Genomic DNA, 26,996 nt, shown 5'->3' with positions numbered 1-26,996 from the left:
TCCCCCTCGCAATTTACTTTTATTTCTCCAAAAGTTGTTTCCGTGTCTGACTCCCGCCGAGAGATGACCAAGCCTTCTGGCCTTTTCCGAGCACGCTGTGTCCACAGCCAGTTCGCCCTGGGCTCTGTGTGTCCACGAAGAAGCAAGAGCTTTCTTCCAGAGCAGCTCGACTCCAGGTCAGGGTCAGGGTCCAGCTGTGCTGGGCCTGTGCCCTGCAGCCTCCCTGCGCTAGGTGACTGTCCGCTGTCCTGCACCTTCCGGCGGCCTGGCTCCCGGCGGGGGGCCGCTCCTGGGCTCGCAGACGTCCGCGAGCACCACACGACAGGGGACGAGGAAGCGCCCAGGCCTCAGATCCTGACCACCTGGGCGGCCACGCACGGACTCTGCCTCCCCTCCCCGCCCGCTGCCCGCCGCCTCCTGAGGAAGAGGCGGCCGAAGGTGCCCCCCACCTGCCCCTTGGTGAGGCGCCCAGGATTCACACAGATGCAGCCGAGGACGTCCTGGGGAAAGGAAAGGGGCAGACGTGAGAAAGCTGGAACCACCCAACAGACCCCGGAGAGGAGCGGAAGGCAACGGAACGCATCTCCTGTCCAACCTGTTAACTCACTATTGGAAAGCCCTGAGTTCCTTTTGAGCCTCTGAACCAGAATAAAAAAGCATAACAATCAGCTCCCCAGCTTAGGAGACAAACCTGACCTGGTTATTGTTTCCAAGAGCGCAACACATTTTGACCTCTTGAGGTCCCACTAGCTGATTAGGCCAAGAGAGCTATGGCTTGGGTGGATCCCGAGGGACCCACCCCGGGGGCGGAGCCGGGGCCTCAGGTGGCAGAGATGAGAATGACCCAAGGGCTTCTTCAAAGTTCTCGTGGCGGAACCCTTTCGGGAGGTGACATCCGAGTTCTGGGGAGTGGGGCAGGCAAGTGCACGTGTGAAATGTCCCCAGGTCTCCCGGATATGGCCCCACGTGACAGCCACTGTGCGAGGACCTTCCTACCTGCCCCTGGGGCTCCCAGGCTGGCTCGCTGAACACCCGGGGGGTACATGGGAGCAGGGAGATGGCTATTACTCAAACATTTTACTAAAAGATTCATTTTCTAGTCCTTTTATCACCTCTCCCCAAGAAAGGAGCACCGTCCCCAGCATGAGGAGCGGGGACCAGCGGTCTAGAAGGGAAAGTCAGACGGGTCCTGGTGTTTCTGGGGAAAAAGCAGAGTTCAAACCTACCTTCACAAAGTATTTCAGCTCTGATGGGATAATGAAGACATCCGGGGTGACGGGCAGCTGTGCGTAGGTGTAGAAATTCTCATAGTCAATGGCCATGTCTTCCTGGGGAGGGTAGAGCGGGTAGTAGCTACAGAGACGGAGAGAAGCAGTCAGCAGTGGCGGGGCTGGGGGCCCCTCTTCCCGCACCGTCTCCCCACTCCTCCCTGTGTTTGGGGGACAGAAGGCCGGCTTGTCATCACATAGGCGGGGGGAGAGTTCCCGGGGAGTGGCCTGAGGAAGGTGCTCGCAATCAAATCCGTCAAAGCACCGGACCCCAAAGCACACTTGTGCTGGTCAGAGAGCCCCACAAGTGAGCTCACCTCCTCTGGGTCAGGATGTGCTTGAGGATTCGGCTGAGTCTGTCCGAAGGTCCGGAAGTACTGGGGAAGCAAGAGAAGCAAGAAATGGAATGCAGAGCCTTGCTTCTCAGAGTCTGTGTCTCTTTGGGGAGGACCCGAGGACTCAATAAACCAGGGAGAAGCTCCAGGGCCCAGAGGCAGTGATGAGAGGGTACCTCTGGGGAAGTCGAAAGACCCCCTCCAACAAAGAGCTGGGTCTGTTCCCCTCGAGAAGGGGAGCAGGCCACCGGGCTGAAAAGGCAGAGAGCAGGCATCCCAGGTGATCAAGACCATGGAAGCCGCTGGCTCAAACTGCAGTGTGCGAGAATGTGCAAGAAGCGCACCAGCGTGTGGTGAGCGTGAAGTCAGGGGGCCCCTGCACCTCGGACCCCAGCCAGCAAGCACACACCCATCTCGCCTAACACACGCACAGCTTTACACGTGATGGAGGAACCACTGGACGGCTGTCAGCAAGCAGGCTAGGTCTGAGTTTCTGCAGACCGATGGCCAGCTGAGCAGCTTTGCAGCTCACTTGCACGAGCAGGGACACCCCCTCCTGCTTAGGTCATGAGAGTGGGAGGTGAAGAAAAGGAGATAAACTTCTGTGATGAGAAACGGAGCGCAAAGACGCATGGCCATGGCTCTACGGGGTCTCCAGCACCACAGACAAGTGGGAGCAGAGACCGATCCCGTCGCTCCCTCTGGGAACAGACAAACGTGAATGGCCTAAGGGTTTGGCACAAAGCGCTGCTCTGAGGACTTCCCAGTCAAGGCTCTGCCAACCAGCCCCGTGGTTTTCTTGGTGGAAGAAAGGCCCGGGGTCCAGAGAGCCAGCGTCCTGCCTGCCGGACCAGAAGTGCTCCCCACCTACTGATCTCCTCGGCTCCCATGTGGAACAGCAGATCCGTGGACGTCAGGCCAAGAATCACGCCGTTGACGGCGAGGCTGCAGGGCTCAGACACGAACTGCACTCGCTGAAACGAGAGGGGCGAGGTGAGCATTTGTGCACCCAACTTAGAAATGTCCTGCCCATGTCGGGGGGACAGTGGGGGGGTCTCCCAGGGGTGGGGAGACCACCAAAAGGGGGGCCAAACCGACGGACAGTAAATCACAAATACATCTGTCTGTTAAAGAAAGATGCTCAAGAGTCAGGCCCATCCACCCTCCCCTCGGGGGCCAGAGTGGGGGCGCCGCTACCTTTCTGTCGTCTCGAAGCAGATCGGAGTAGCTGAAGGGCGGCTGCGGGTACACAGGCTCGCGGTGCACGTCCCTCACAGACGGGACAAAGACGAGGCGGGAGCCAGAGCTGCTTTGTCAGAAAACCGTCAGGAGAGGGAGAAAAGCGAGTGCAGACGAGTTAGAACAGCTGGCTGACAGACGGCAAACGTCGCACTCAGGACAAGGGCCCCCGTCCAGGGAGGAATTTCCCAGCTGAACTCTAGCAGGAGAGAGGCCGTTTCCCACGGGACACCGTGAGCACAAGGCACCTTGTTCCCACTCCCGCGCATCTACCTCAGTGAGGCTCGGGTCACCCGGGACACGCTTTCTCCCGGCTCTGTGTGGTGTGCCGCTGGGGCAAGGGCACGTTTGGTGGGAAAGAAAGGGGGAGCTGACATTGGGATAGAGAAGATCTAGAAAGACAAGGTTTTGCAGCCAGACAGGAAACCAAACCTCTGACTCTACACTGTGCACACACACGGGGCGTACAGGCGGGAGTCTCCCTGACCCGGTGGGGTGGGGGCACTCTTGCCCAGGGAGGGACCAGCCATGCTGGCCGGACCCCCACACTGCTTCACACATGGAGGGTCAAACCACAGCCTCCTACCGGAACACTGGGTCCTCATTACAACAACGGACAGACACACCTCCCGAGGGATGGGGAAGAACACACGTGGCCTTTCCCCAAGGCCCTTCCCTCTCCCACAGGGAAGCGATGCTCCAAGTTTCTCTCAGCAGACTGGCTAGCCAGACTGACGGGACTATTTAAGGGCGACGGCAAACAGAGATTTCCTTCGATGGAAGCAGAAGGGGGATCGCCAGGGTTCAACGTGTGAGCGAAGAAAAACCTTCAACTCTAGGACCCAACCATTTATCCCCAGTCACACAAAAGAGGAAAAAAAAATCCCGTTTCCTTGGTTCCCTCAGCTGTGCTTGGCAGGGGGCCTACTACAAACCACACAGGCGCCCAGTGTCACTTTGAGGGTATGTTTAAACCCCTCCAACAGTGCCCACTGCCAGCTCCCTCTCTTGCTTAAACTCTACAGCCTTCCCAGACGCAGGTATAGCTCCGTAGCTGCCTGTCCTATGGGAGAAAGGTATTGGTGACTGTTGGCACATCTGTCAACCGTCATACCTGCTCAGAGTGTGAACTGAGACATGTGCAACAGAAACCAGGACCTTGAGACCACTTTGGTCAACAGTTACCGTCCTCGTGACATGGAGAAGTACACGATCAAGTCACCCGAAGCCAGGGCTGACCATCCCAGGACCAGCTGAGCTCCAGGCCCAGGGCGGGGGGGGGGGGGGGACGACTCAGTCCAGGAGGGACACAGAGGGCGGAGATGCCACTGGCCCTGCTTAAAGGTTGCTGCTTCAGGGACGTTCTGGAAGAGCAATGGTTAAGGAGGAAACAGCCCTCCTGCTCATGGTTGTGAAGTGGCTGTAGGGGGAGGGATCAGAAAGAAAATTCCAACTATGCTGAGCATTGCACAACCCCGTGCACGGCGGTGGGAGGGTCCCCACAGCCGCTCGGCTCTCAGTGCAGGGGGCACTTCCGCGAGCTCTGGCTTTTACTGATAATTAGCTCTGTACGTCTGATCTCTCAGGGATAAAAATAAAGTCCCCCAGCATGGAGTGCTTATATACTGTTTTAGGGAGGGCGGGGCAGCTCCCCATGCCCCGGGGTGCACGCTGGCTGCAGATGAAAGTGCCTGGCAGCGCTGGGCGCTAGCCCCATAGTCACAATGCCCAGTCTGTTCTTTGTTTGTTCCACTGCTGTCACCACCACACGGGGCGAGGAACCAAAAACAGAACCCGATGTCGCACTGAGAGCACCCGGCCTGCTGGGGCATGGCTACACGGTCCCTGATCATCCCCAGGGGACCCCACTGAACAAGGACACCAGCCCTGCTCCTGGTAGCTGGGGCGGGGAGGGGCATCTCTGAGGAGCACCAGGTGCTCCCCAGGTCTGGCCTGCGTCAGGACAAACAGCAAGAGGGGAGGCACTTGTATTAACTTCATTTGAGGGAGGGAGTGAGGAAGGGGGCAGACCCAGAGGCAGGCTCAGTCCCCTGGGCCCCAGGTAAGCTAGGCGGGCTTCTCCTCAGTCCCTGAGGCCTGCCAGACCGGCCTTGCTGCCGCTACAAGAAGGTAGTATTACGACTAATCAACTCTGGGATCAGTTCTCACAGCGAATGGGAGGAAGATTATACATCTTGTTTTAAAAACCACCTTTGTTACAGACTTGTTTTTAAAAGCTTAGCCTCAGGAATGTTTATTTTCTCTGAGCTCAGCCACAGGCAGGCAGATCCCTAGAGGAGAAGATCCATCACCTGTACCAGATCCCCTCAAACCCAGGCCCTGGAGGAAGAGGGCAGGAAGTGAGGACATCTGCTTCCCGAGTAACTTCCTACTTGTAGTTTGGGACTTTTCTTGGAATAGTGCCTTTTCTCTCAAATTAGAATCGCATGTCTCTCCTCAGTTCCTGCCCCTTGGTCTACAGTGAGGATCTAAGATCCCCCACGCCCCCCATGGCCTGCTCGGCCGTCAGCAGTGCCCCGTGAAGTGTGGGGCAGCTCAGACTCTGGGGAAGGACTTGGACTCACCCCAAAACACTCACTCATGCAGCGAGATGCTTGGGGCCCCCGGGGATTTCGTTGGGGAACTCATCAAACACTTCTCAGAATCAGCTGGGAAGGTTCCCAGGAAGTAGGAGTTTGCACAAAAGGGAGTGACAAAGGGAAGGAAGCAAGGGGCAAGCGAGGGACGAAAGTCTGCGCAGCCTCTTCCTGGCCAGTGTGTTTATCTTTGTGTTTTAGAGACGCCTCTAAGCCCGGCGTCCGTGCACTTGGGAGTCAAGAGAGGGATCTGATCTCTGGAGTTCAAAAGGATGAAGGGACAGGAGCTACCGTTACTTCTTGCCGCGGGGAACCCGGGCAGGTGAGGCTCTGTCCAACAGTCTCAATTCTGACCTGCGCGTCCCTTCGATAATTGTCCGCAGACACTGCTTGAAAATATCTTCAAACGGACTTGTGAGCAGGCAGCTCTGCAAGAGAAGGAAGGAGACGATTCAGAGGGCAGACGCCGGCCTTCACTGACCCGCCTGGCGAGGAGCTGAAGGACAGACAACGATGAAAGACACACGCTCATGGTCTCTGTCCTCAAGAGCAGTCTGTCTGGGGGCAGGAAAGCAGGTGGGGGGAGGAGTTCATCCTCTAGAACATAAACTGAAACACTAGAAGCAACAGTGCTCCGAAATCCTTCCTGTGGAAGGTGCGACATCCTGAGACAAAGGGCAGGAGGCACTGACTCTCGGCCGCAGAGATGTCCCGGGAAGGGCCTTTTGTGTTTTCTGCATCGAAGGACGGCAAGACGGGGTTCCTGGAGCCAAGGGTAGCAGCTTAGTGAGCCACAGACCCCTGCATCTGTGCGAGCGTGCTCAGGCCTTGGGACCGAGCATCACACGGGGACCCCAGACTCACAGACGTGTATTTCCTTCCCCAGCTTCCAAACGGGCCTGCATTCTAGTGACACGAAGCCTTCCAATGCAGTCTCTTTATAAAAACGCCTTGCTACAGTGCTTTTCTGATTAGCCGCAGGTTTGTGACAAATGCTGCATAAACTCCAGAATATGGAAACAAGAGTGAGAGCTCAACGGGAGGGAAGAATCCGGCACGTCCCCTACCAGCCTCGACTTACCTCAACCTGTTCGTGCTTTGCGTCCAGGAAAGGTCCAAGCTGCAGATAGAGAAGCGAAGTATCAGAACCGCACGTGTCCGGGAGCGCCTTCACACACCCTCTCCTAGTGGTTCTCTGCCCAGGGTCCGTCTGTCCCTCTGGACAGCAGACGGGGTTGGGTGCCCAGTGAACATCACAGGCAAAGCCACGACCCTGGATGCAGGGAGGCTGCCAGGGCCCCCTAACCAGGGGTGCTGCCTCCTACAGGGGGGCCTTTCTTTCTTTTTTTTAAATATTTATTTATTTGAGAGAGATCACAAGTAGACAGAAAGGCAGGCAGAGAGAGAGGGAGAAGCAGGCTCCCTGCTGTGTGGGGCGGAATCCCAGGACCCTGAGATCATGACCTGAGCCGAAGGCAGAGACTTAATGCACTGAGCCACCCAGGCGCCCCTAGGGGGCCTTTCTTAAAAAAAAAAAAAAAAAAGACTTTATTTGAGAGAGAGGGAGGGGAGGAGCTGAGAGGGAGGGGGAGAGAATCGGAAGCAGGCTCCATGCTCAGTGCAGAGCCCAAATGGGGACTTGATCTCACAACCATGAGATCATGACCTGAGCTGAAACCAAGCATCAGACACTTGACTGAGCCACTCAGACGCCCCTGGGCCTTTTTCTACGGTCTCCTCCCCAGTTTCTCCTTGGTGCCTCCCCTAGCGGAGCTGTCCCAGGAGGCTGTCCTACCAGGATGCAGACATCCGGCAGATCGCGGTTGATGACGGCGATCAGATCGAGCAGGGGGTCGTACGTGATGCTGTCGGATGTGGTGTATGGGCCACAGGCCACCAGGACCATGTTTTGCTCAAAATCTAAGACAGAAAGGATCATAAGGTATTGATTAGAAGATAAAGGGATGGTGGAAGAAAGGACAATTAGGGAAAAGTGCCAGAGGACTCAATTAATCGAGTCTCCCTATGTGTACAACTCTGGGAATCCAAGATCTCATCCCCATCCACAAAGAATGCTCTGCCAGCTGCTAGAGAAAGGGAAGTAAGCAAGTAACTAGGGAGTGACAGGCAGTTTGCCAGCAGCACACGTGGGCAATGGGAGGAAGCAGCAATCAGGAAAGATATGATCAAGGTGAGGTATGCTCATGCCTTTCCCCTATTTTTTTATTATGATAGAACACAAATAACATACAATTTGCTATCATCACCATTTTTTTTAACATTTTTTTTTTTTAAAGATTTTATTTACCTATTTGAGAGAGATTTATTGAGAGAGATCACAAGCAGGCAGAGAGAGAGGAGGAGCAGGGCTCCCTGCTGAGCAGAGAGCCCGATGCGGGGCTCGATCCCAAGACTCCGAGTTCATGACCTGAGCCGAAGGCAGTGGCTTAACCCGCTGAGCCACCCAGGCGCCCCTATCATCACCATTTTTAAGTATACATTTCAGTGGCATTAAATAAATGCAGAATGCTGTGCAATCATCACTGCCATCCATTCCCAGAACTCTTTCATCTCGTGCAACCGAAACTCTTGTCTCCATTAAACACGAACCCCTGCTCTCCCAGACCCTGGCCACCATTCTCTTGTCTGTCTCTAGGATTCTGGCTACTCTAAGTATCTCATGTAAGTGGAACCATACACTATTTATCTTTTTGTGACTGGCTTATTTCACTTTGCTTATGCTTGTAAGTAGAATTTTCTGGGAGCAAGGGCAGGGCAGCGTCCTGGAGAGTGTGCGGTTTGAGGGAACATCTGTGGTCCAGGGTGGCTGGGGAACGTGGTCCGGTGAGGAGTCGAGAAAGACGGGCTGGGTGTGAGGTTCGGCCTGGGATTCCCGTATGGGGTACAGAGGTGTGACATTTGGCTACTTGTCTCGCACGACCCTTTCCCCACAGCACTGGCCTTCCCTTGGGAGAGCCAGCCCTCTCTCTCCTGCACCAGGCAGTCCGGGGGTGTAATGCTGAATTAGGTGTAATGCTGTCCCCTAGCCAAGAGCCAGGTGTGTGATCAGTCTGAGCCATCCATACTCTCCTCTCTGCTTCTGGAATCTCGAGGTGAATCATTCAAGAAGAGAAGAAAGGGCGGAGCTGACCTATTACGGCCAGAGGTAACTGGATGAGAGCTGGGGAATTCCTGCTGGCTGGACACCTAGAGCTGCTCCAAAGTCTGCATTTCTAGCTCCCCGTCCTCGCTACAGCTAGCTGGATTTCCCCTAACAAATTCTCTTTTTCTTTCTTAGGTTTCTCGGTTTCTATAGCTTACACCAACAAAACCCAAAGATCTCTGACTTAACATGGAGTTGTGTTAGTTTCCTATGGCTGCTGTGACAAATTATCACAACCTTAGTGGCCGAAATCAAACACACATTTATGATTATGGTTCTGGGGGTCAGAAATCCCACAATCAAGGTTCTGGCAGGGCTGCATTCCTTCTGGAGGCTCCAGGCAAGAGGTTTCCTTGCCTTTTCCAGCTTCTGGAAGCCACCTGCATTTCTTGGCTCAGGACCGCTCTTCCATCTTCCCAGCCAGCCCACTTTTCCTACTTTTGATGTGGATCGTTCTGCCTCCTCCCTACAAAGACCCTTGTGATGTCACTGGGCCCACCCAGACAATCCAGGATAATCTCAGGATTCTTAAGTAAAGGACACCTGTGAAGTCCCTTCTGCTGTAGAGAGAAACACAGTCCCCGTCCGAGGAAGTAGGCCATTACGCGTCTACCAGAGCAGGAACGCCGTGAAGCGGGATTGAGGGTTCAGGGAGAAGAGTCTGCTTCACCCTGTGCTAGGGCAGGGGACAAAGTTATATGTGGTTCTGAGGAGCCTATAGCAGATGGAAACCCTGGAAGAGAGCAAGTGCCAGCAGACCAGGGCCCATGTCTCACTCTGCGTCTCCAAGTGCATATCTCAATACCTTGGTTAAAACTGTTTGTTCATAACTAATTCCACTGCTTCCAGAGGCTTCCCTGGCACACGGCTCAGGCTCCGGGCATCTCAGCCACGTCAGTTTCATCTCGCCATGCACAGTGGATCTAATACCACCACGTTCATTGGTTCGTTGCCAAAAACATGGGTCTTCTGATGCAACATGCAACGTCATAAACCCTGAAATTTCATTCCTGATTCTAGGTCATCGCCAAGAACGCCCTCATCACACCCCGTTACTGGGCACGGGGTGCTGACAATACCCTTGAGTCGGCCGTCTCACTAAGAGTCCTCAACAGTCTTCTGCTTTCCTTCCAAAAATGCTCTGAATGATTCTGAAGCAGACTGTTAGAATTTCTTTTTGTCTTTTCCCATCCAGATTAGTTACCAAATAACTCCAGGCCTCCTTAGAAATTTGTCTTTTTTGGGGGGGGCGCCTGGGTGGCTCAGTGGGTTAAAGCCCCTGCCTTTGGCTCAGGTCATGATCCCAGGGTCCTGGGATGGAGCCCCGCATCGGGCTCTATGCTTGGCGGAGAGCCTGCTTCCTCCTCTCTCTTTCTGCTTGCCTTTCTGCCTACCTATGATCTCTGACTGCCAAATGAGTAAAAAAAAAATCCTTTAAAAAAAAATAAAAGAAATTTGTTTTTTTTTAAAAAAAAGATTTTATTTCTTTGAGAGAAAGAGAGCATGAGCACAGCGGGAAAGTGGCAGTGCCAGCGGGAGTGGGAGAAGCAGACTCCTGCTGAGCGGGAAGCCTAACTAAGAGCATGACCTGAGCTGAAGGCAGACACTTAACTGACTGAGCCACCCAGGTGCCCCAGAAATTTGTCTAACTTTTTAATAAACTTTCTTTTTTTTTTTTTTAAAGATTTTATTTATTTATTTGTCAGAGACAGAGAGAGAGAGAGCGAGCGAGTGAGCACAGGCAGACAAAGAGGCAGGCAGAAGCAGAGGGAGAAGCAGGCTCCCTGCCGAGCAAGAAGCCCGACGTGGGACTTGATCCCAGGACCCCGGGATCATGACCCGAGCCGAAGGCAGCTGCTTAACCAACTGAGCCACCCAGGCGTCCCTTTAATAAACTTTCAATTTTGGAATAACTTCAGAAGCATAGGAAAGTTGCAAAGATAATACCAAGTTCTTGTATATATACCCTTCCCCCCGCGTCCCCGAACGCCAGCACCCTGCCTGACCGGGTGCATCTGTCAAAATGAACCCAGGAACACTTGGGTGTCTCGGTCAGTTAAGCATCTGACTCTTGGGGCGCCTGGGTGGCTCAGTGGGTTAAGCCTCTGCCTTCGGCTCGGGTCATAATCTCAGGGTCCTGGGATTGAGCCCCACATCGGGATCTCTGCTCAGTGGGGAGCCTGTCCCCCCGTCCCCAACTGACTCTCTGCCTACTTGTGATCTCTGTCAAATATATAAATAAAAATCTTAAAAAAAAAAAAAAAGCATCTGACTCTTGATTTCAGCTAGGTCATGATGGTGAGATCACACTGTGTGGGGCGTGCCTTCCGCCCCCTCCCGCCCAATCCCCACGGACTGCGTGCACGCTTTCACTCTCTCTCTCAAATAAATAAATCTCTAAAAAAAACAAAACGAAATGAAGGAATTCGCTCTGGCTTATTATTGTTAATTCCTGACTATTTGAGGGTCACTAGGTTTTCCATAATGTCCCTTTTCTCTTCCAGGATCCCAAGCAGGACCCCACAGCAAACTGAATGAAATTCCTTTTAAAACCATTCCTATTTGGTCTTTTACAAAGTAACTTCCAGACACAGATGGCATGCCTCGTGTAGCCAGAACCCAGGCTCACTGGGCTCAGACCCTGGCCTTCCAAAGGGCCCGGGAAGCCGCCCACCCGCTGTCCTTCCTTCCTAGCCTCCCCCGGGGTGCTGCCAGGCACGTTCTGCAGCTTTCTCGGGGCCTGAGGAACCCAGATCCTCCTCCTCCACCCTCGCGGTGAGCAGAACAATGTTTGAACTCACACTTACCTCCATCCTCTTCGGTGGGCTGATAAAATGGAAGTGGCAGACCCTTAAAAACAGGAGAAAAGCTGAACTGAGTTCCTGGTTGAACAACAAAAAAAGGGAGGGGGTGGGCCCTGAATGTGGGTGGGGAACTGCGGCATGGGCAGGTGGGGAGGGCGGGCTGCGGTGTGGGAGGAAGAAAGCGGCCTCCGTCTTGCCCCCTGGAGCTCAAAGCTCACAGAACGGACTGTTCCTACTGTTTTCCTGTATGGCACAGAGCGGCAACGAAACCCAGGTAATGGGAGGTCACGGCTAATCTCGTTAACACCCAGCAGAAGGTGCGAGAGCACAGGTGCCCAGAGTCCCAGGATTCTAGGCAAAACCCAAGAGCAGGGAATCTGCCACTTTTGCTCTAGTTATTTGCAAATCCGTGGAGGACTGCTGCCTAGAGCAGGGGATGGCAAACTAGGGGCTTTGGGGCCCATCCGGCTACCGCCTGCTTTCACGAAGTTAGCCACACTCGTTGGCTTCTATGGCACTTCTAAGCCACCAAAGCCGTCATCGTGACAGAGACTGTAAGGCCTGTAAAGCTTCAGATATTTACTGTACGGCCCTTTGCAGAAATGGTCTGCAGGAGGCCTGGAGGTAGCTTCCCAATCTATAGCTAGAGGACTGAGAAGCAAATAAATAGGTTCTCCGTGTTTCCAGGACGGACAGAACGGCCAATACTGTGTCTACAGCAGAGGAGGAGGGCGGGGGGGGGGGGGGGGGGCAGTCACCCTCGTACCTCATAGAGTTTGGTGGCAATAAATTTTCTACCAGTCGTGTTGATTCCTTCCATAATTACAACCTGAAGAACAAGTGGAATGGGAGATAAACAAGAGATCGGCAATAAAAGTATTTTGATAAAGTTAAAAAGTATGAAGGTACTGGGGCGCCTGACCAGGTCAGTGGGGAGGACATGCGACTCTTGGTCTTGGGGTCATGAGTTTGAGCCCCACGTTGGGGGTATTTCACTTAAAAAAACATCTATTAAGTACTAAGCGCACCTATCTCATTTTATAATTAGAAACTTGGGGGTATTTTTCTAGGAAACAAATTAAGAGGGTTGTGCCAGTAATAATAATTATGTTCCATATGGATGATCTAATTTTTTGTAACAATTCTATGAGGTAAGAAGTATTATTTCCACTTTAGAGACGAAGACACTCTGCTTCGAGATGATAAGGAGCTTGGCTACAGTGACAGGCCGTGCTGGGCGGAGATGGAGGCTGAACCCGGCAGCAGGTCCCAGGGCTGAGGTCAGAGCATTCGGGGAAATCTGGAATCTGTACACTGGAGTCTGCCCTCGGGCCAGTGCTCCTGCCACACCTCAGGAGAGTATGAGGCAGCCTGGGACGCAATGTTCATCCTACCACCGCCCCCATACACGCTGCAGAGTACACAGCACGCATGCGTCCCGTCTCACCTGTCCGGGAAACAGAGAATATTCTTTGAGCTCAGATAAATCCACTGGAATCTGAGCCCCCGAGGAATGCTCCCGGTCCCCCTCGAGAATCACGGACTTGCTGTTCAGCTTCCCATTTGTGTCACAGCCGATCTGGCCCAGCAGAGTAATGGGCTCCTACCGAAGATGTAACATACATGTGACAGTCCTGGGGGCAGGAGCTCGAGATCTGGGGTCACCAGAATGGACAGCGGAGGATTTTTTTGGCCGGGCCACCCTACTGACAAGCATCATCAGTGATTCTCAGGGCATCTGGTCCGCCCACCCACCCACTGCTTGAGGCCCTCTAAGCGGTCACCTAAGCTTGGGCATCTCTAGTGAAGATAAACTTGGTTCCTGCGTCCCCAAGGCAGCCCAGTGCATTTCTGGATAGTTTCAAACATTAACAGCTCATGTCTGTTGAGCTTACTGAATACCAGGCACGTTCTAAAGGCTTACGTGTATTAACCTGTTTAATCCTCGCAGTGATGATGAAGAGGACACTATTTCTGGACCCACTTTACAAAAGAGAGAAATCAGCCACAGGTTACGTAATTTAGTTAAGGTCAAAGTGTGGGTCAATTCTGGGTTTGAAGTGTGGCTCCAGAGCCATATCCTTAACCACACACTGTATTGTCTCTTAACAGGAAATTCTTCTTTAAATTGAGCTGAAATGTCTCCCTCTGGCTTCCTTTGTCCTGTCCCCATTCCTGGGGCAGACTGAGGAAGTCCAATCCTTCCCCACAAGACCGTGCATTGCTGCCTCCCCTCCACTGCTTCCTCCTAAACTTCCTTATATGACATGTTTTGTGTATCATCCCCAAGTGGTCAATCTTCTCTGAATGCAAACAATGACAGAAGTGCCTTAAGGAATCTTCTAGAACACATTTCCCCTTAGGTTAAAAAATGTTTCAGGGGGGCGCCTGGGTGGCTCAGTGGGTTAAAGCCTCTGCCTTCGGCTCAGGTCATGATCCCAGGGTCCTGGGATCGAGCCCCAAATCAGGCTCTCTGCTCAGCGGGGAGCCTGCTCCCCACCCCCCGCCGCCTGCCTCTCTGTCTACTTGTGATCTCTGTCTGACAAATAAATAAAATCTTAAAAAAAAATTTTTCAGAGAGAAAGCACTGGAGCATATGCCAGATTAAACCACAATTAAAGATATTGCTGGCAACGGTTGATCCGCAAGGACAGACACCAAACTAGATGAGCGACTATGGGTCACTGCTCCTGGACCCTATCCTTGCTGTTGTCCTCATAACCTGATCACTGAACACTTCTATCCGTGGGAAATCTCCAGGGGGCTACCTGCCTCACACTAGAAAGGAGAAGGCCTCAGTTTTTGCTTATGTAGAAGAACCCTAATCCAAGTGCAAAGCAAATGTTATCAAATTCGACCACGACAGATGTTCTAACTATAACATTGACAAGAAGTAAAAAAGGGAGCAAGGATGCCTTTTTATCATTAGTTTAAAAATACAATATTAGGGAGCTGGGTGGCTCAGTGGGTTAAGCGTCTGTCTTCAGCTCAGGTCATGATCTCAGGGTCCTGGGATCGAGCCCCGCATTGGGCTCTCTGCTCAACAGGGAGCCTGCTCACCTCCCCCCCAATGCTCCCCACTGCCTGCTTGTGATCTCTTTCTATCAAATAAATAAAATCTTCTTAAAAAATTACAGTATTATTTAGGAAGGACTATTAGAACGATTCTTACTTGAGCTGGGACCAGAACAGGAGCAAAAGCCTCAATCTTGTAATGTTCCTTGAGTTCACTGCCAAGTTCCTCTATCTTACAGGTCAGAACTGAAAGCCCAGAGAGGGGAAAAGTATTGTGTTTAGGACATTCCACTTGTAAAGGGAGAAGATACAGCGCATTGTAAAATACTGAAGTCAGTCAATTTACAGAAGTAGGAGGTGCCCAGGACTTCCTGCTAAAGCCCTAGCCAATCTCCCAGTATCTAGTGGCTGAAATTTGGCCACAGATCACGTGGCACACTCCCCGAGAGTCAGCACAGATGCCCACAACCCAGCCTTCCTTTCCTTCTGGTCATCAGTGAGGTTTAGGGCAAGTCAAGTCCAACCTGGAGAATCTTCCATTCTTTACAAGGAAGACACCATAAATGTCTTTGATTTTCATTGGCTTCTACGCAGTTCAAATGGTTGTCACCGGGAAATGGTTATGTGCTTTCTCTTTAGGGAAGCGGAGTGACTTGGGAGAATTGCTGAGAGGGTCACGTCCTGTCCCTCCACTGCTAGGGGCATCCTGAGGACATCTACGAACTTCTGTATTCAAAGGAGACCTTGGAACTTGTTCTACCGGCCTAGCTAAAGCTGTGTTACTTACTCTACGCCTTTCCAGGTGGTTTTATATTCTCCAGAATCGCAAAAAGATAAACAATTACCGTCTCGAATATCTGGAAGCTTCTGGAACATTGATTTGTAGCTCCTGGTGAGTGACTCTGGACCCCCCAAGACCTTCAGGCTGAGGTTACCGGCCCCTCCTCTTCCAGACCAAGATACTCCCTGTGCTGAACCAAAGGAGATAACCACTTCTCCTCGGTTATTTCTCGAGCTGTATTTCTGAGAGGGAGTAGCACTGATTGGAAGCAAAAGAGATACGCATTACCGAGTTTGTATTTAAAGTGTGAGGTGAATAAAATGAGGTAACCTTTTGGAAAGGGGGACCGGAGAAACGTCAAGCTGGCCTCACATTTTATAAATCTTATCAGCTTAATGGGGTTGGATATACCCAGACCTTTAAGGAATTTCAGGAATGAGGGTAAGCTTAGAGACAGAGACATATTTTCAAAAGGCTTTCTCCTGGATTACAGCTAAACAAAGGAAAACCAAACTGAACTCTGGATTGATTAAAAAGCGAGTCTGAAGTACCACTTTCTTTTCTCTCTTACAATTTTTTTTTAAAAAGATTTTATTTATTTATTTGACAGAGAGAGATTACAAGTAGGCAGAGAGAGAGAGAGGAGGAAGCAGGCTCCCTGCTGAGCAGAGAGCCCGATGTGGGACTCGATCCCAGGACCCTGAGATCATGACCTGAGCCGAAGGCAGTGGCTTAACCCACTGAGCCACCCAGGCACCCCCTCTCTTACAATTTTTTAAAAGATTTTTTTATTAGAGAGAAAGAGAGGGAACAGGCAGGGGAGGGTCAGAGACAGAGGCAGACTCCCCGCTGAGCAGGGAGCCTGATGCAGGGCTCAATCCCAGGTTCCTGAGATCATGACGTGAGCTGAAGGTAGACGCTCAACCAACTGAGCCACTCAAAGGCCTCTCTTATGATTTTTTTCCCCGCACGTACTAGAATACCCTAGAGCCTGGCTGTGGATAAGACCAAAGTTGCTGTGCATCTCTAATACGGCACAACACAGCTCAAGGTAGACACCACACTGAAATGAAGGTCAAAGGACTTAATCAGCCCCCCGTGCGTGCAGATGGGGCTGTACTGAGTTCAGCCAGCTGGTGGAAAACCGTTCCCACTCTCCGAGGCCCAGCTGACAAGCGCTCGTATTTCCACGGCCCGCCTGGTAAACAAGAACACGGAGGTCACTGAGCTCCCCGGAAGGCCATGCGGGCCTCCCACCCCCGGGCTGGGAACGCAGCTGGCAGCGAGCTCGCTTTCAGACGGTCTGCCCCTAGGACCCGAGCTCTGCAGGCGACAGTTTCACAGGCGATACTGAAACTGGAGCCATGGTTCCTGCTTCCCATAGAGGCTATGGGAGAGGAGCTCAGTTAATGAGCTCGGGCCCTGCGCTGCTTCTACGTGAATAATTTACAGGTTACTTCCATAAATTACAAAACCAGTTTCTGATGTCAGCTTTATTAGCGTGCATTAAAAAATGCCAAGGCAGTGCAGGGCCGCCTTCTCTGAGCTCCTCCCCAAGCGGCCCCGTGGGACAGCCATCACTGCTGGCCCCTTAGTGCCAGGACACTTCAAGGGACTGCTGCTGTCACCGTGCTGGCTCGGCTGATGAGAACCGTCTCTACCCAGCAAGTTTCAAAGATGGCCTCGTATGTCTAGAAAGCTCACTTCCCAAACCCGTTTGAGAACTCCCGAAAGCAGCAGGGGATCATGCTAGGGAAACTGTCCTTCCAAGTCCCATGGCCGCTCTTCTGGAGTGACCGTTGTCACCTCCTTTCTCAAGCGGCAGAACTGGACAATCTTCAGTTCTGCTCTGTCGACAAGGGGACCACGGCACAAGCAGTTCGAATTTCCCTAAACGGTAAACGTGATGGGTCCTTGGCCTGACGCAGCAGCACCAAGCCTCTCTTCCACCCAGCAGGGCCATCGCCTATGGAATGTGCTAACAGGAGACATGTCATTTACGGATTTCAAAAAAATCACATGTGATCTTTGTGGATTTACGTGCAGAGGTGGCAGCAGGATAAAAATGCCAACTAAGTCCGCGCAGACGCACAGTGACATGCAAACTCTCAGGAACTAGTTGTAACCTGAGAGAGGAACAATGAGCAGGTTTTCCAACAAGATGAACACAGATATGTGCTTTTCTTTTAAAAAAAATAGACGCTGTGGGGGCGCCTGGATGGCTCAGTAAGCTAAGCGTCTGCCTTCGGCTCAGGCAGGTCGTGATTCTAGGCTCCTGGGATGGAGCCCCACATCGGGTTCTCTGCTCAGCGGGGTGCCTGCTTCTCCCTCTCCCTCTGCCTGCCACTCCCCCTGCTTGTGCTCTCTGACAAATAAAATCTTAAAGAAAAAGTTGATACTAGAGATGAAAAGAAGAAGAACAAGGTGAAGAAACCCAACAACAACAGAACTAACAGAGGCAGATGGAAACCTATCTGTCTCCCTTGGCAAGACTCCCAAGACTCACGGGCTTCTGAATAGACAGGTTGTTTTCCGGAGAAGGTATCTGTTCCTGATCTGGGAAATGAGCCCCAGAAAAGTGGGTGGAAAGTGAGTTTCCTTAACGACTGGAAGACGCAGTAATTTTCCACACAGGAAGGTTAGGCAGCGAGAGCAGACAGCAGTAAGCCCTCGAGCCAGACACCAGAGCCACACGCTCACCTGCATGGACTCCCTCACTCCGGAGGGTCAGTCCCTCAACAATCACAGAAAGGGGAGAGCCGGCCCGCTGTCCGGCAGCTGGATCCATTCTGATCCGTACCTTGGAGAGAAACTTGACGGCGAAAGGAGTTGATGGGGGCTCCGAGTAGACACAGTCCTTTTTGTTAGGGGGGTTTCTGGGGTGGTGATAGCTCGCTTCTGAGAACCCTAGGAACAAAACAGAAAACGAGATCCCAGTCACCGAAGACCCAAGTAGCTAACTGAGGGTACGGCCACTCAGGAAGAAAAGCACGATCGGTGCCCAAGTGAAGGGCATAAGGTAGGACTGGGCTGGTTCCCTTCTTAAGGCCCCATCTCCAAGCAAAATCCCATATAGAAATCTTCAGCAGCCATCACCAAATCCATCAGAATCCTGTCCCCATTTTGAAGGCAATTATGAAAAAGGATCAACATTTCCCAGAAAGGACTGCCAGGCCGGCAATCTGTCCTGTCAAACTGTTCATGTGGTCACTTTCTTTCCCCGCCCCTTTGCTCTGGAACAGCTAGAAATTTTAATCTGCACAGACACATTATCCTGACAAGGGGTGGGACCACATTACTACTCATTTTGGCAAAATCCCCTGCACGTTTTCACAATTAGAGAAGGGAAATGACTCTGGGAAGAGAGCATGGTTGAGCTCGTAGTCTGAGTGTGCAGCAAACGCCTCACTCATGGTCACTCCTGTTCTCGGGCTTTTGCTCATCCACAGGAATCCAAAGTAAACCCAGGACAGAGAATGAGACCTGCGGCTCCGAGGTCTGCTGCTTTCCAGAGTCTGGGACGGCTGACTGGGGCAGAGCAGGGGTAAACTCTTTGCCGGGACCACAACCAGGAGGCCCGCGGCTCTGCAGAGGATTCCCTGCCCTTGGGCTCCTCCTGGCTGCGCACCAAAGTCATGTCACCACAGCCTCCTGCTGGTGACGACTGGGGTCAAATACTGGAGAACAGACGCAAGGCCATTATCAAGTAGCTGGGACAGAAATTAGGTTTTAAAAAGACCCTGATGCTACCGCTCTTGTACAATAACCAAATTTTTAATATTCCTCTCTGCTATTTTCATATTTTTCCAATTTACAAAATATATGAATTCTAATATTTACAATCTTAGTTTAAATGTAAACCTTTATTTGAGTATTACCTATACTGATTTTTTCCACACTATATTAACTATGAACATTTTCCCACCAACTCTGTCCTTTTTTAGTAGCTGTGATTAAACTGATACACTGAGTTGACGTGAATACTTCTCTACTGCTGGGTGAATGGGTGCTTGTACCTTTGGCTGATCCTAAATAATGCTGATGCTCATCTTCACACAGATGGCTTCCCCCATAATTCAGATTACTTCCTTAGGAGAGATTCTGACTAGGGACGATTACTGGGCGAAAGGATGGGTAAGATTTTATGGTTTTGGTGTATTTCCTCAAACTAATATCTTTTTTTTTTAAAGATTTTATTTATTTATTTGACAGACAGAGATCACAAGTAGGCAGAGAGGCAGGCAGAGAGAGACAGAGAAGCAGGCTCCCTGCTGAGCAGAGATCCCGATACGGGACTCGATCCCAGGACCCTGGGATCATGACCTGAGCTGAAGGCAGAGGCTTTAACCCACTGAACCACCCAGGCGCCCCTCAAACTAATATCCTAAATGACTCCTGTAATCCACAGAGGCTGTGGAACTCTAGGTCCAAGGTTAGGAGCAGGTATTTCAAGAGAAGGACAGTCCATCTCCCAGGACTTGGCGAGAGGATGGGAGACAGGGCAGTTTCATGGCCTTTGTCCTCAGCGCTCGCAGCCAAACCCGATGGTGTCAACAGACCAACTCCAGTCAGACTTCTCCGGGATGTGCTCGCTCTGAACACACTCAAGAGATTTGCTATTAACACTGCACGTCTAGGCATTTACAGTGAGAAAAGCCAGGACCGAGGAGACCATATTCTCATATCCTGGGGCAAGCACATTCTCACACCACCCAGAAACCCAAATTATAGCCCAGGTTGCCAATTTATTCATTTACTAGGAAGCCGATGCTGGTGGCACGGGAACTTCAGATCCGCAGGCTAACCCATTCTCTCCGATCAGGCAGGACATGTGGAAAGCAGAATGATCACCAGGGGATTTATGGCGAGCGCAGAGGCAGAATAGTTATTAACTGCACAAGTCAAACATTTAATGATGATCAGAGGAGGCCACCAGGACACTGGGCTCTACACCATGGGCACACCTGCCTCGGAGACCCAGCAAGGGTCTGGGCAAGCTCGCTGTGCACTGTTTGTGCGAGGAAAGGCCAACGTGTGGCCCCATGACTACGCAGTCAGGAGGCCACTGATGTACGGCCTAACGATGACTGAGCAGTTTCCTGGGATAGGTATGATTCTAGGTATTTCATGTTCCTCTGGGCCAGACCCACGTGGCATCTCCTCTGGGCTTTCCACTGGTCTTTCATCTTGTTTGTTCATTTCAGTCCAACCCACTTAACTCTGATTCCGGGGTCACCAGCTGTGACTCCTAACTGAGCGTCCATGGCAGGAACGGGCATCCTTAGAATGGCATTTCTGTCCCTGGAGGGGCATATACTCCCCTGGGAAACCAAGTAAATTTGTATTTGACCTACGCGTCAGTCCACAGAGCGCTGGGTGACCAGGAGTCAGTCCCCAAGAACACGCTCAGCTCTGGACATACAGACAGATCGCAACTGCTGGACCTGTGAGGCCGTCACATGAAGCAGCCTCACCAGGGCCCGCAATCCCAGCTGGTGGTGCTCCTGAGGGAGCCAAGCAACCGTCCTTACTCAGAAGGTCTGTCCTTCAACTATTAACACGCCAGGCTCTGGGAAAACAGCAGCAAACACAGCCATGTTTCTGCCCTCAGGGAGCTTCTGTTCTAACACAGGGAGGCAGACTGACACAGAGCAGTAAATACACAACCTGCCTCATGTTAGTAAGTGCCACGGAGAAAAGGAAAGCAAGAGAAGGAAACCAAGGCGTGAAAGAGGAGGGGCTTGCTCTCGGCGGTGGGTCTGTTCCCTCAGACAGGGGACAGAGGAGGCGGACTCATGTCTGGGGTGTCTGAAGAGCAGAGAGACCGCCAGAGTGAGGAGGAGAGGGAAGTGGACAGGGAGTGGGGCCAACTCAGACCCTCACACACTTCCTGAATGTGATCGGGGAAGATGGGGGAGACGGTGGAGGGCGGGGAGCAGCGAATCCTGGCCTTGTGTTTGAAAGGAGATGGCACATGGTGGCTACTGTGTGAACGGCTCAGAGACGGACACAGCAGAAAGCAGCCAGGACAGGGAACTGTCCTGCTCATCCAGGAGAGGACAGTACCAAGGACCTGGTGGCAACAGGTCCCGGTGCACAAGGGGAGAGGGCTGGTGAATGAGTTGTTTTGTGTCAGCAACTTCACAGGGCATGTTTTCAGCTTTCTTGCTCTCTGCAGGCACACCTAAACTACTTGCCTTCTTCCTCATGATGCAACTGGACTTTGAAAAATTAAGGCTTCCTCCATGTTTATGGATTTCTACAAATTTATTTTGAGCTTCTTTTCTTCTTCTTTTTTTTTAAAAAGATTTTATTTATTTATTTGCCAGGGATCACAAGTAGGCAGAGAGGCAGGCAGAGAGAGAGGGGGAAGCAGGCTCCCTGCTGAGCAGAAAGCGTGACTCGGGGCTCTATCCCAGGATCCTGAGATCATGCCCTGAGCCAAAAGCAGAGGCTTTAACTCACTGAGCCTCCCAGGCGCCCCTATTTTGAGCTTCTTGAGGGCAGAGCCCAGCCGTGCCTGTTCTCTCCACCACTGCTCTCCCAGCATCTGGTACTGAGCCTGGCACACAGCAGCTACTCAGTAAATGAATGGAAGCATCGGGATCTTAGAGATAAGGAAGCTGCAGCTCAGAGGGATAAGATAACTCACCCGAGGTCCTCTAGGTCTTCTGACACAGGCTCTGACGTCAACACTATCCCACTACCCTAGCCTACCCCTCATGCTAGGATCCAACATTGGAACTGAATCATTCAGTTACAGCACCTCCACCGGATACAACGCTCTGCAACTTTTACGAAGAGTAATAATGGAGAAACTGTATTTATGAACATTTTATGATGCTTATGCTAGTTGAAAAAAGGCAGGATAGCTCTATGGTTCCAAGGACTGCCATTACGTAAACACGGCTATGCCTGTGACGGAAAGGAAGCTGTGTCAGTGGCAGCACGGCAGCAACTGTAGGGGTGGCTCCTTTTCTCCCTCAGAACTTCGAATGTCGTGACACTGTTTTTAGAATAAAGAAAAAAGGCTACTCGTGGGAAGCGATCTCCAACCTAGACTGACCTTAGAGGGCGTGGTGTAGGAGTCCAAGAGGCTCTCTTCTTCTTTCTCCACTTCGATTCTACAAACAGTGCTCAGGAAAAACAGACTTCCATCCGAAATTGAAGGCAAGGGTCGATTAAACAAGAAAGCCGATTAGTAGGTACTCTTATTATTACTTGCTTTTAAATTACGCAAATTACAAGATACAGCACCCAGCTTTCTATAAAGACCAGCAGCAGGAAAGGATACAGCTCTTGGATGGAAACAATGTCTCTGGCTCCAGCGTGCCCACCATCCCTGGGCGCTCTGGACGATTTTTTGCTCAGACACTGAGGAATAAAAGATAATGAATGTATTATTCCATAGTCAAGTAACAGAGGAGGTGTGCTCCAGAGCTGTGAGGTAATAACAGGCATTCAAAATACAATCTAATATATAAAATTCCTCCAAGAAAGAGTTAAGTCAAGACAATGCACGGCAGGCTAGCAAAGAAGAGTTCTCCTGGGACTGTTTGCAACCGCTCAAAGCTAACACCACCACCAATGATTTGCTGAAGGCCTACATACCACCCAACATACTGTTTCAGGTGATTCTGACCCACTCTCGTCTAATTCTTACAATAACCATAAAAAAAATACGGGTTATTAGAACCAGTAACCGAAGAGGAAACGGACGCTGAGGGACAGACGTTATGTTGGCTGCCCCTGTGCACACTGGGCCAGAGTTCAGCTGTGTTTCTGAAGCCCACACTCGTCTCACACCAGCTCCCCCTGAAGAGGAGGAATGGAGAATTTCATTATTAGTTTCCTTACATTTTGTTCTTACCTCATGCTCAAAAGAGTTCAGGATGTCTGGGGTGAGGCCAACTTTCCCCGTTCTGGTGCAGAAGGCTATCAGCTCGGCTACCATGTCCTCCTCGTTCTGTCCGTACAGGAGGCACAGCTCCACCACTGCGGGAAGGGAAAGAGTGCAGGTGAGACCACAGATGGTTTCTCGCAGCTTCCGCCCGGGAAAAGTGAAAACAGTCTTTGATTTCTTCAGTCAGTGTTTCCTCAGCACCCTCTGGTGCCAGGCCCGGTTCCAGGCATGAGAATAGAGCAGGGAACAACAGAGAAGAATCCTTATCTCCACAAAGCTTAGTCTTGGAGACAGAAAACAAGGAAATAAAATCTGTGCTATGTTAGATGGTTCAATGTGCTGCGTAGAAGAAAGCTGGGTGCACCCAGGTGGCTCGGTCCGGTAAGCAGCTGCCTTTAGCTCAGGTCATGATCCCAGTGTCCTGGGACGGAACCCCAGGTCGGGCTCCTTGCTCAGCGGGGAGTCTAATTCTCCCTCCTCCTGTGCGCTCTCTCTTTTCTAAGATTTTATTTATTTATTTGAGAGAGACTGTGAGAGAGAGAGAGCACGAAAGGGGGAAGGGTCAGAGGGAGAAGCAGAGTCCCCGCTGAGCAGGGAGCCCGATGTGGGCTTGACCCCAGGACGCTGGGATCATGACCCAAGCCTAAAGCAGACGCTTAACCCACTGAGCCACCCAGTGCCCCTCCCTCCCTTGCTCTTGCTCTCTCTCCTTCTTCCCCTTTCAAATAAATAAAATCTTAAAAAAATAGATAAGATTAAAAAGAAAAAGAAAGCTGGGGAAGGGATCAGAGGTTTGGGAGCAGGGATTGGTCATTTTCAATACAGGGATTAGGGAAGGCTTCGCTGAGAAGGTGGAGAGCGAGCCATGCAGTATTTAGGGAAAGAGATTTCATGCAAAGATCCGGAGGCAGAAGCGAGATCACCACTGCGGCTAGAACACAGTGAGGAAGGAGACAGACGAGGAGTTCAAGGGGGAGCCGATTGTTGGCCACTAGTTAGTGGTTAGTACCCCGAGCAACTTAGAAAATCACCAGAGGGTTAGTACCCTGGTTAGTACCCCGAGCAACTTAGAAAATCACCAGAGGGTTCGGACAGGGCGGTAACATGGCCCAGCTTCCGGTGAACAGGGTCACTCTGGATGCCGTGTTAAGCAGAGAGCGAGCGAAGGGGGCAAGGGTAGCATCAGGGGAACCAGTGAAGAGAACCGTGGCAAAGTGCAAGCGAGCAATGCCGGCGGCTTGGACCAAGGTGGGGGCAGTGAGGTGTGGCGAGAAGTGGTTGGACCTCACACAGGAAGCATCGTGAGGGTAAAGCCAATGGGATTTGCTGATGGTGAAGAAAAAACAGAATCAAAGATGATGCGGGTTTCAGGCTGAGCACCTGGAAGGGTGGGGAAGAGAGCAGCAGGAAGTCCTACGAGGAAAGGGAAGACACACAGGTTTTTAGATGCATGGAGTTCGAGGTGCCCATTACACACCCAGCTAGCAGCTGGACAAGTGAGCTGGCCATTTAGCAAGTGGTCCAGGCTAAGATAGGCACCTGGAAATCATCAGCAACACATGGGATGAAAGGCCGAGAGACCACATGAGATTCCCTAAGGAAGTGTGTGCATCTGGGACTCAGGATGAGCCTGAGAAGCGGTGACAAGCAAGATAAGAGAACAAGTAGGTGTAGTGTCTGAGAAGCTAAGAGAAGTGTTTCAAAGAAGACACGACAAACGGTGTCAAATGCTAATTCCGGATGGGAACTGAAAAGTCACCCCGAGTTTAGCTAGGTTAAGGTCACTGGTGACCCTGAGAGAAGCAATTTCAGAGAAGCTGTGGGGATGAAAAAGATTACTGAAACGGGCTTAAGGAGGACAAATCTGAAGACAGCAAATACAGACAAATACAGACAACAGACAACCCTTTTGAAGAGGTTTGCTGTAATTGGGGAGGAAAGAACTGGAAGAGGGAATGGGTTCAACAGAGTATTTTATTTTTATTTTTTAAAGATTTTATTTATTTATTTGACAGAGAGAGAGATCACAAGTAGGCAGAGAGACAGGCAGGGGGGGTGGGGGGGGGTTAGCAGGCTCCCTGCCGAGCAGAGAGCCCAGTGCAGGGCTGGATCCCAGAACCCTGAGATCATGACCTGAGCTGAAGGCAGAGGCTTTAACCCACTGAGCCACCCAGGTGTCCTTCAACAGAGTATTTTAAAAGTGGAGCAAGAACCACACTACTGTGCTATCAGGAGAAAAACTCTCATAGTGAGAAAAATAGAAAACATGTAAGAGGTTAGAATTACTGGAGCAATGTTCGTAAGAAGGTTCGAGAAGGAATGGGATTTAGGACTCTAGTTGGGGGGGGTCTGGATTTTACTAGGAATAGGGAGAATTTATTCATTGGAATAAGGCAGCAAAGAGGTAGGTGTGAAGAAGTAATGGTGGAAGTTTTCTGTTTCTACTTTTTTGGTGAGACAAGAAGTTCATCAGCTTTGAGTGGGACAGAAGGACCTTAAAGGAGAAGGTGACAAACTTAAAAGTCCCACTGAGGTTAGTAATTATGAATTCAAAGACTAGAATTCTAACACCACTGCCAAAGTAGTTCTGTGAGATAAAAGCAACAGCATTTTGGAAAAGAATGCACTGGGCATAAGACCTTGGAGAATTCTGGTATCTCACCGAAAGTTAACATGTTTGCATTTCGGTTTTACACATTAAAAAAGAAGTTCTAAATGTTGACGAATGGTTAGGGCAGGGGCACGTTCATCACGATTCTGAAACTGAGAACTCTACACCTCCCAAGACACTGCTTCTGACATCTCCTGCCCCAGAGCCTGACCAGTAAGAGGGAGCACCCACACTCGATGAGAGGAGACTGGGGTTCCGACAAGCCGTCTCCTGGTCTGTTTCAGCCTCTGTAAACAGCTGACAAGCTCCCCAGCGTTTTTATCAGAGCTAAAATTCAATTTGGGGAACCCACCTCAAGGGATCATATTTGCACAGACCACCAACAGCTTTGATGAGAAGTGATGGATCAGAAGTTTACAGCCAGGCTGGAAAGGGAGGAGCCACGAATAAAAAGTTACATTTCAAAACCCCCACGGCTCTTGTTCTGTTTTGGAGGCTTAAAGAATTTCACAACTCGCGCCACCAGGCCTAGTCTGATCCTGGCACCGCCCAATTCCACCTTTCCGAAACTGCGCGGGTTTAAAGTCGTGCTTCATATTCTTACTCTTGAGTTGGGATCCAAGCAGGACACTGCAAACGCTGCCGAGTCCCTACATCCCATATCGCAAGACTTGGTTTAATTTTTCGTCTCCCAAACACCAAGAGGTCTGATCTACGGGAGGGGAGAAACTTGGCTGCGTTCCCTTTGGGGTTCTAGGCGACTGGGAACACCCAGCGGGAGCGTGGATCCCGGCTGGGGGCGGCGCGGGGCCGAGGCACTCACATTTCTCGGTCAGAGCCGCCTCGCATTCTACGTCGAAGATCTGCAACTCTTCCACCAGGCGCTGGGCGCACACGCTCATGGTGACCCCGCAGGGAAGCCGGGGGCCCGGCCCACCGAGCTCCGACCTGAGTTCCGGGAACCCACGGCGTGGAGACTGATGGGCAGGACGAGGTTCCTCGGATCCTGGGCACCCTCACAGAGAGCGAGACGGAAGAGGACCAAATGGCCCAAGCCCTCCCGCGGTCGGAAGGCCCCGGCCTCAGCCACGGAGAAACACTTCTTTTTAATGTGGGAGGAGCCCCCAAGCGCCCGAAGGGAGGAAGCCGAAAGCTCGTTAACTCGCACTCCTGGGGAGAACGTCCTGCTCCCTAAAAGCTACCGCGGAGCACCTCCAGGATTGGGACAGAACAGCTCAAGCAGCGAAAACCCGCCAAATGGTTTGCACGGCGCGCGCATG

General features: G+C 51.5%; 1 protein-coding gene across 3 annotated transcripts; it reads right to left on the bottom strand.

Annotated features, from left to right (window-relative positions):
• On the bottom strand, window positions 1-26,996 carry POLA2 (DNA polymerase alpha 2, accessory subunit). Of its 3 annotated transcripts, none has more exons than XM_004770069.3 (18): window positions 26,540-26,996; window positions 23,073-23,197; window positions 22,497-22,576; window positions 22,269-22,326; window positions 18,003-18,109; window positions 15,267-15,460; window positions 14,579-14,667; window positions 12,854-13,009; window positions 12,173-12,235; window positions 11,410-11,452; window positions 7,235-7,359; window positions 6,521-6,559; window positions 5,794-5,867; window positions 2,801-2,909; window positions 2,471-2,577; window positions 1,586-1,645; window positions 1,227-1,353; window positions 1-500 (listed from the first exon to the last, which is right to left on the bottom strand). In XM_004770069.3, the coding sequence occupies exons 1-18, from the start codon at window positions 26,616-26,618 to the stop codon at window positions 348-350; spliced, it is 1,788 nt and encodes a 595-aa protein (XP_004770126.1). In that variant the 5' UTR covers window positions 26,619-26,996; the 3' UTR covers window positions 1-347. The 3 variants fall into 3 exon arrangements, with proteins under 3 accessions (XP_004770126.1, XP_044920762.1, XP_004770127.1); XM_045064827.1 differs by lacking the exon at window positions 26,540-26,996 and adding an exon at window positions 26,321-26,446; XM_004770070.3 differs by lacking the exon at window positions 12,854-13,009.

The sequence above is a fragment of the Mustela putorius genome, unplaced genomic scaffold (genome assembly GCF_011764305.1).
Source record: "Mustela putorius furo isolate JIRA1106 unplaced genomic scaffold, ASM1176430v1.1 tig00000127_pilon_pilon_pilon, whole genome shotgun sequence".
NCBI classification, from domain to species: Eukaryota; Metazoa; Chordata; class Mammalia; order Carnivora; family Mustelidae; genus Mustela; species Mustela putorius.
This window is presented reverse-complemented; position numbering and strand designations above follow the sequence as displayed.

Coding starts and splice junctions, on each gene's coding strand:
- POLA2 (XM_004770069.3), bottom strand. CDS start 26,618: ATGAGCGTGTGCGCCCAGCGCCTGGTGGAAGAGTTGCAGATCTTCGAC. Junction 23,198..26,539: donor GGCGGCTCTGACCGAGAAAT/GTGAGTGCCTCG, acceptor CCCTTCCCGCAG/TGGTGGAGCTGTGCCTCCTG. Junction 6,560..7,234: donor TGCCGGATGTCTGCATCCTG/GTAGGACAGCCT, acceptor CTCTATCTGCAG/CTTGGACCTTTCCTGGACGC.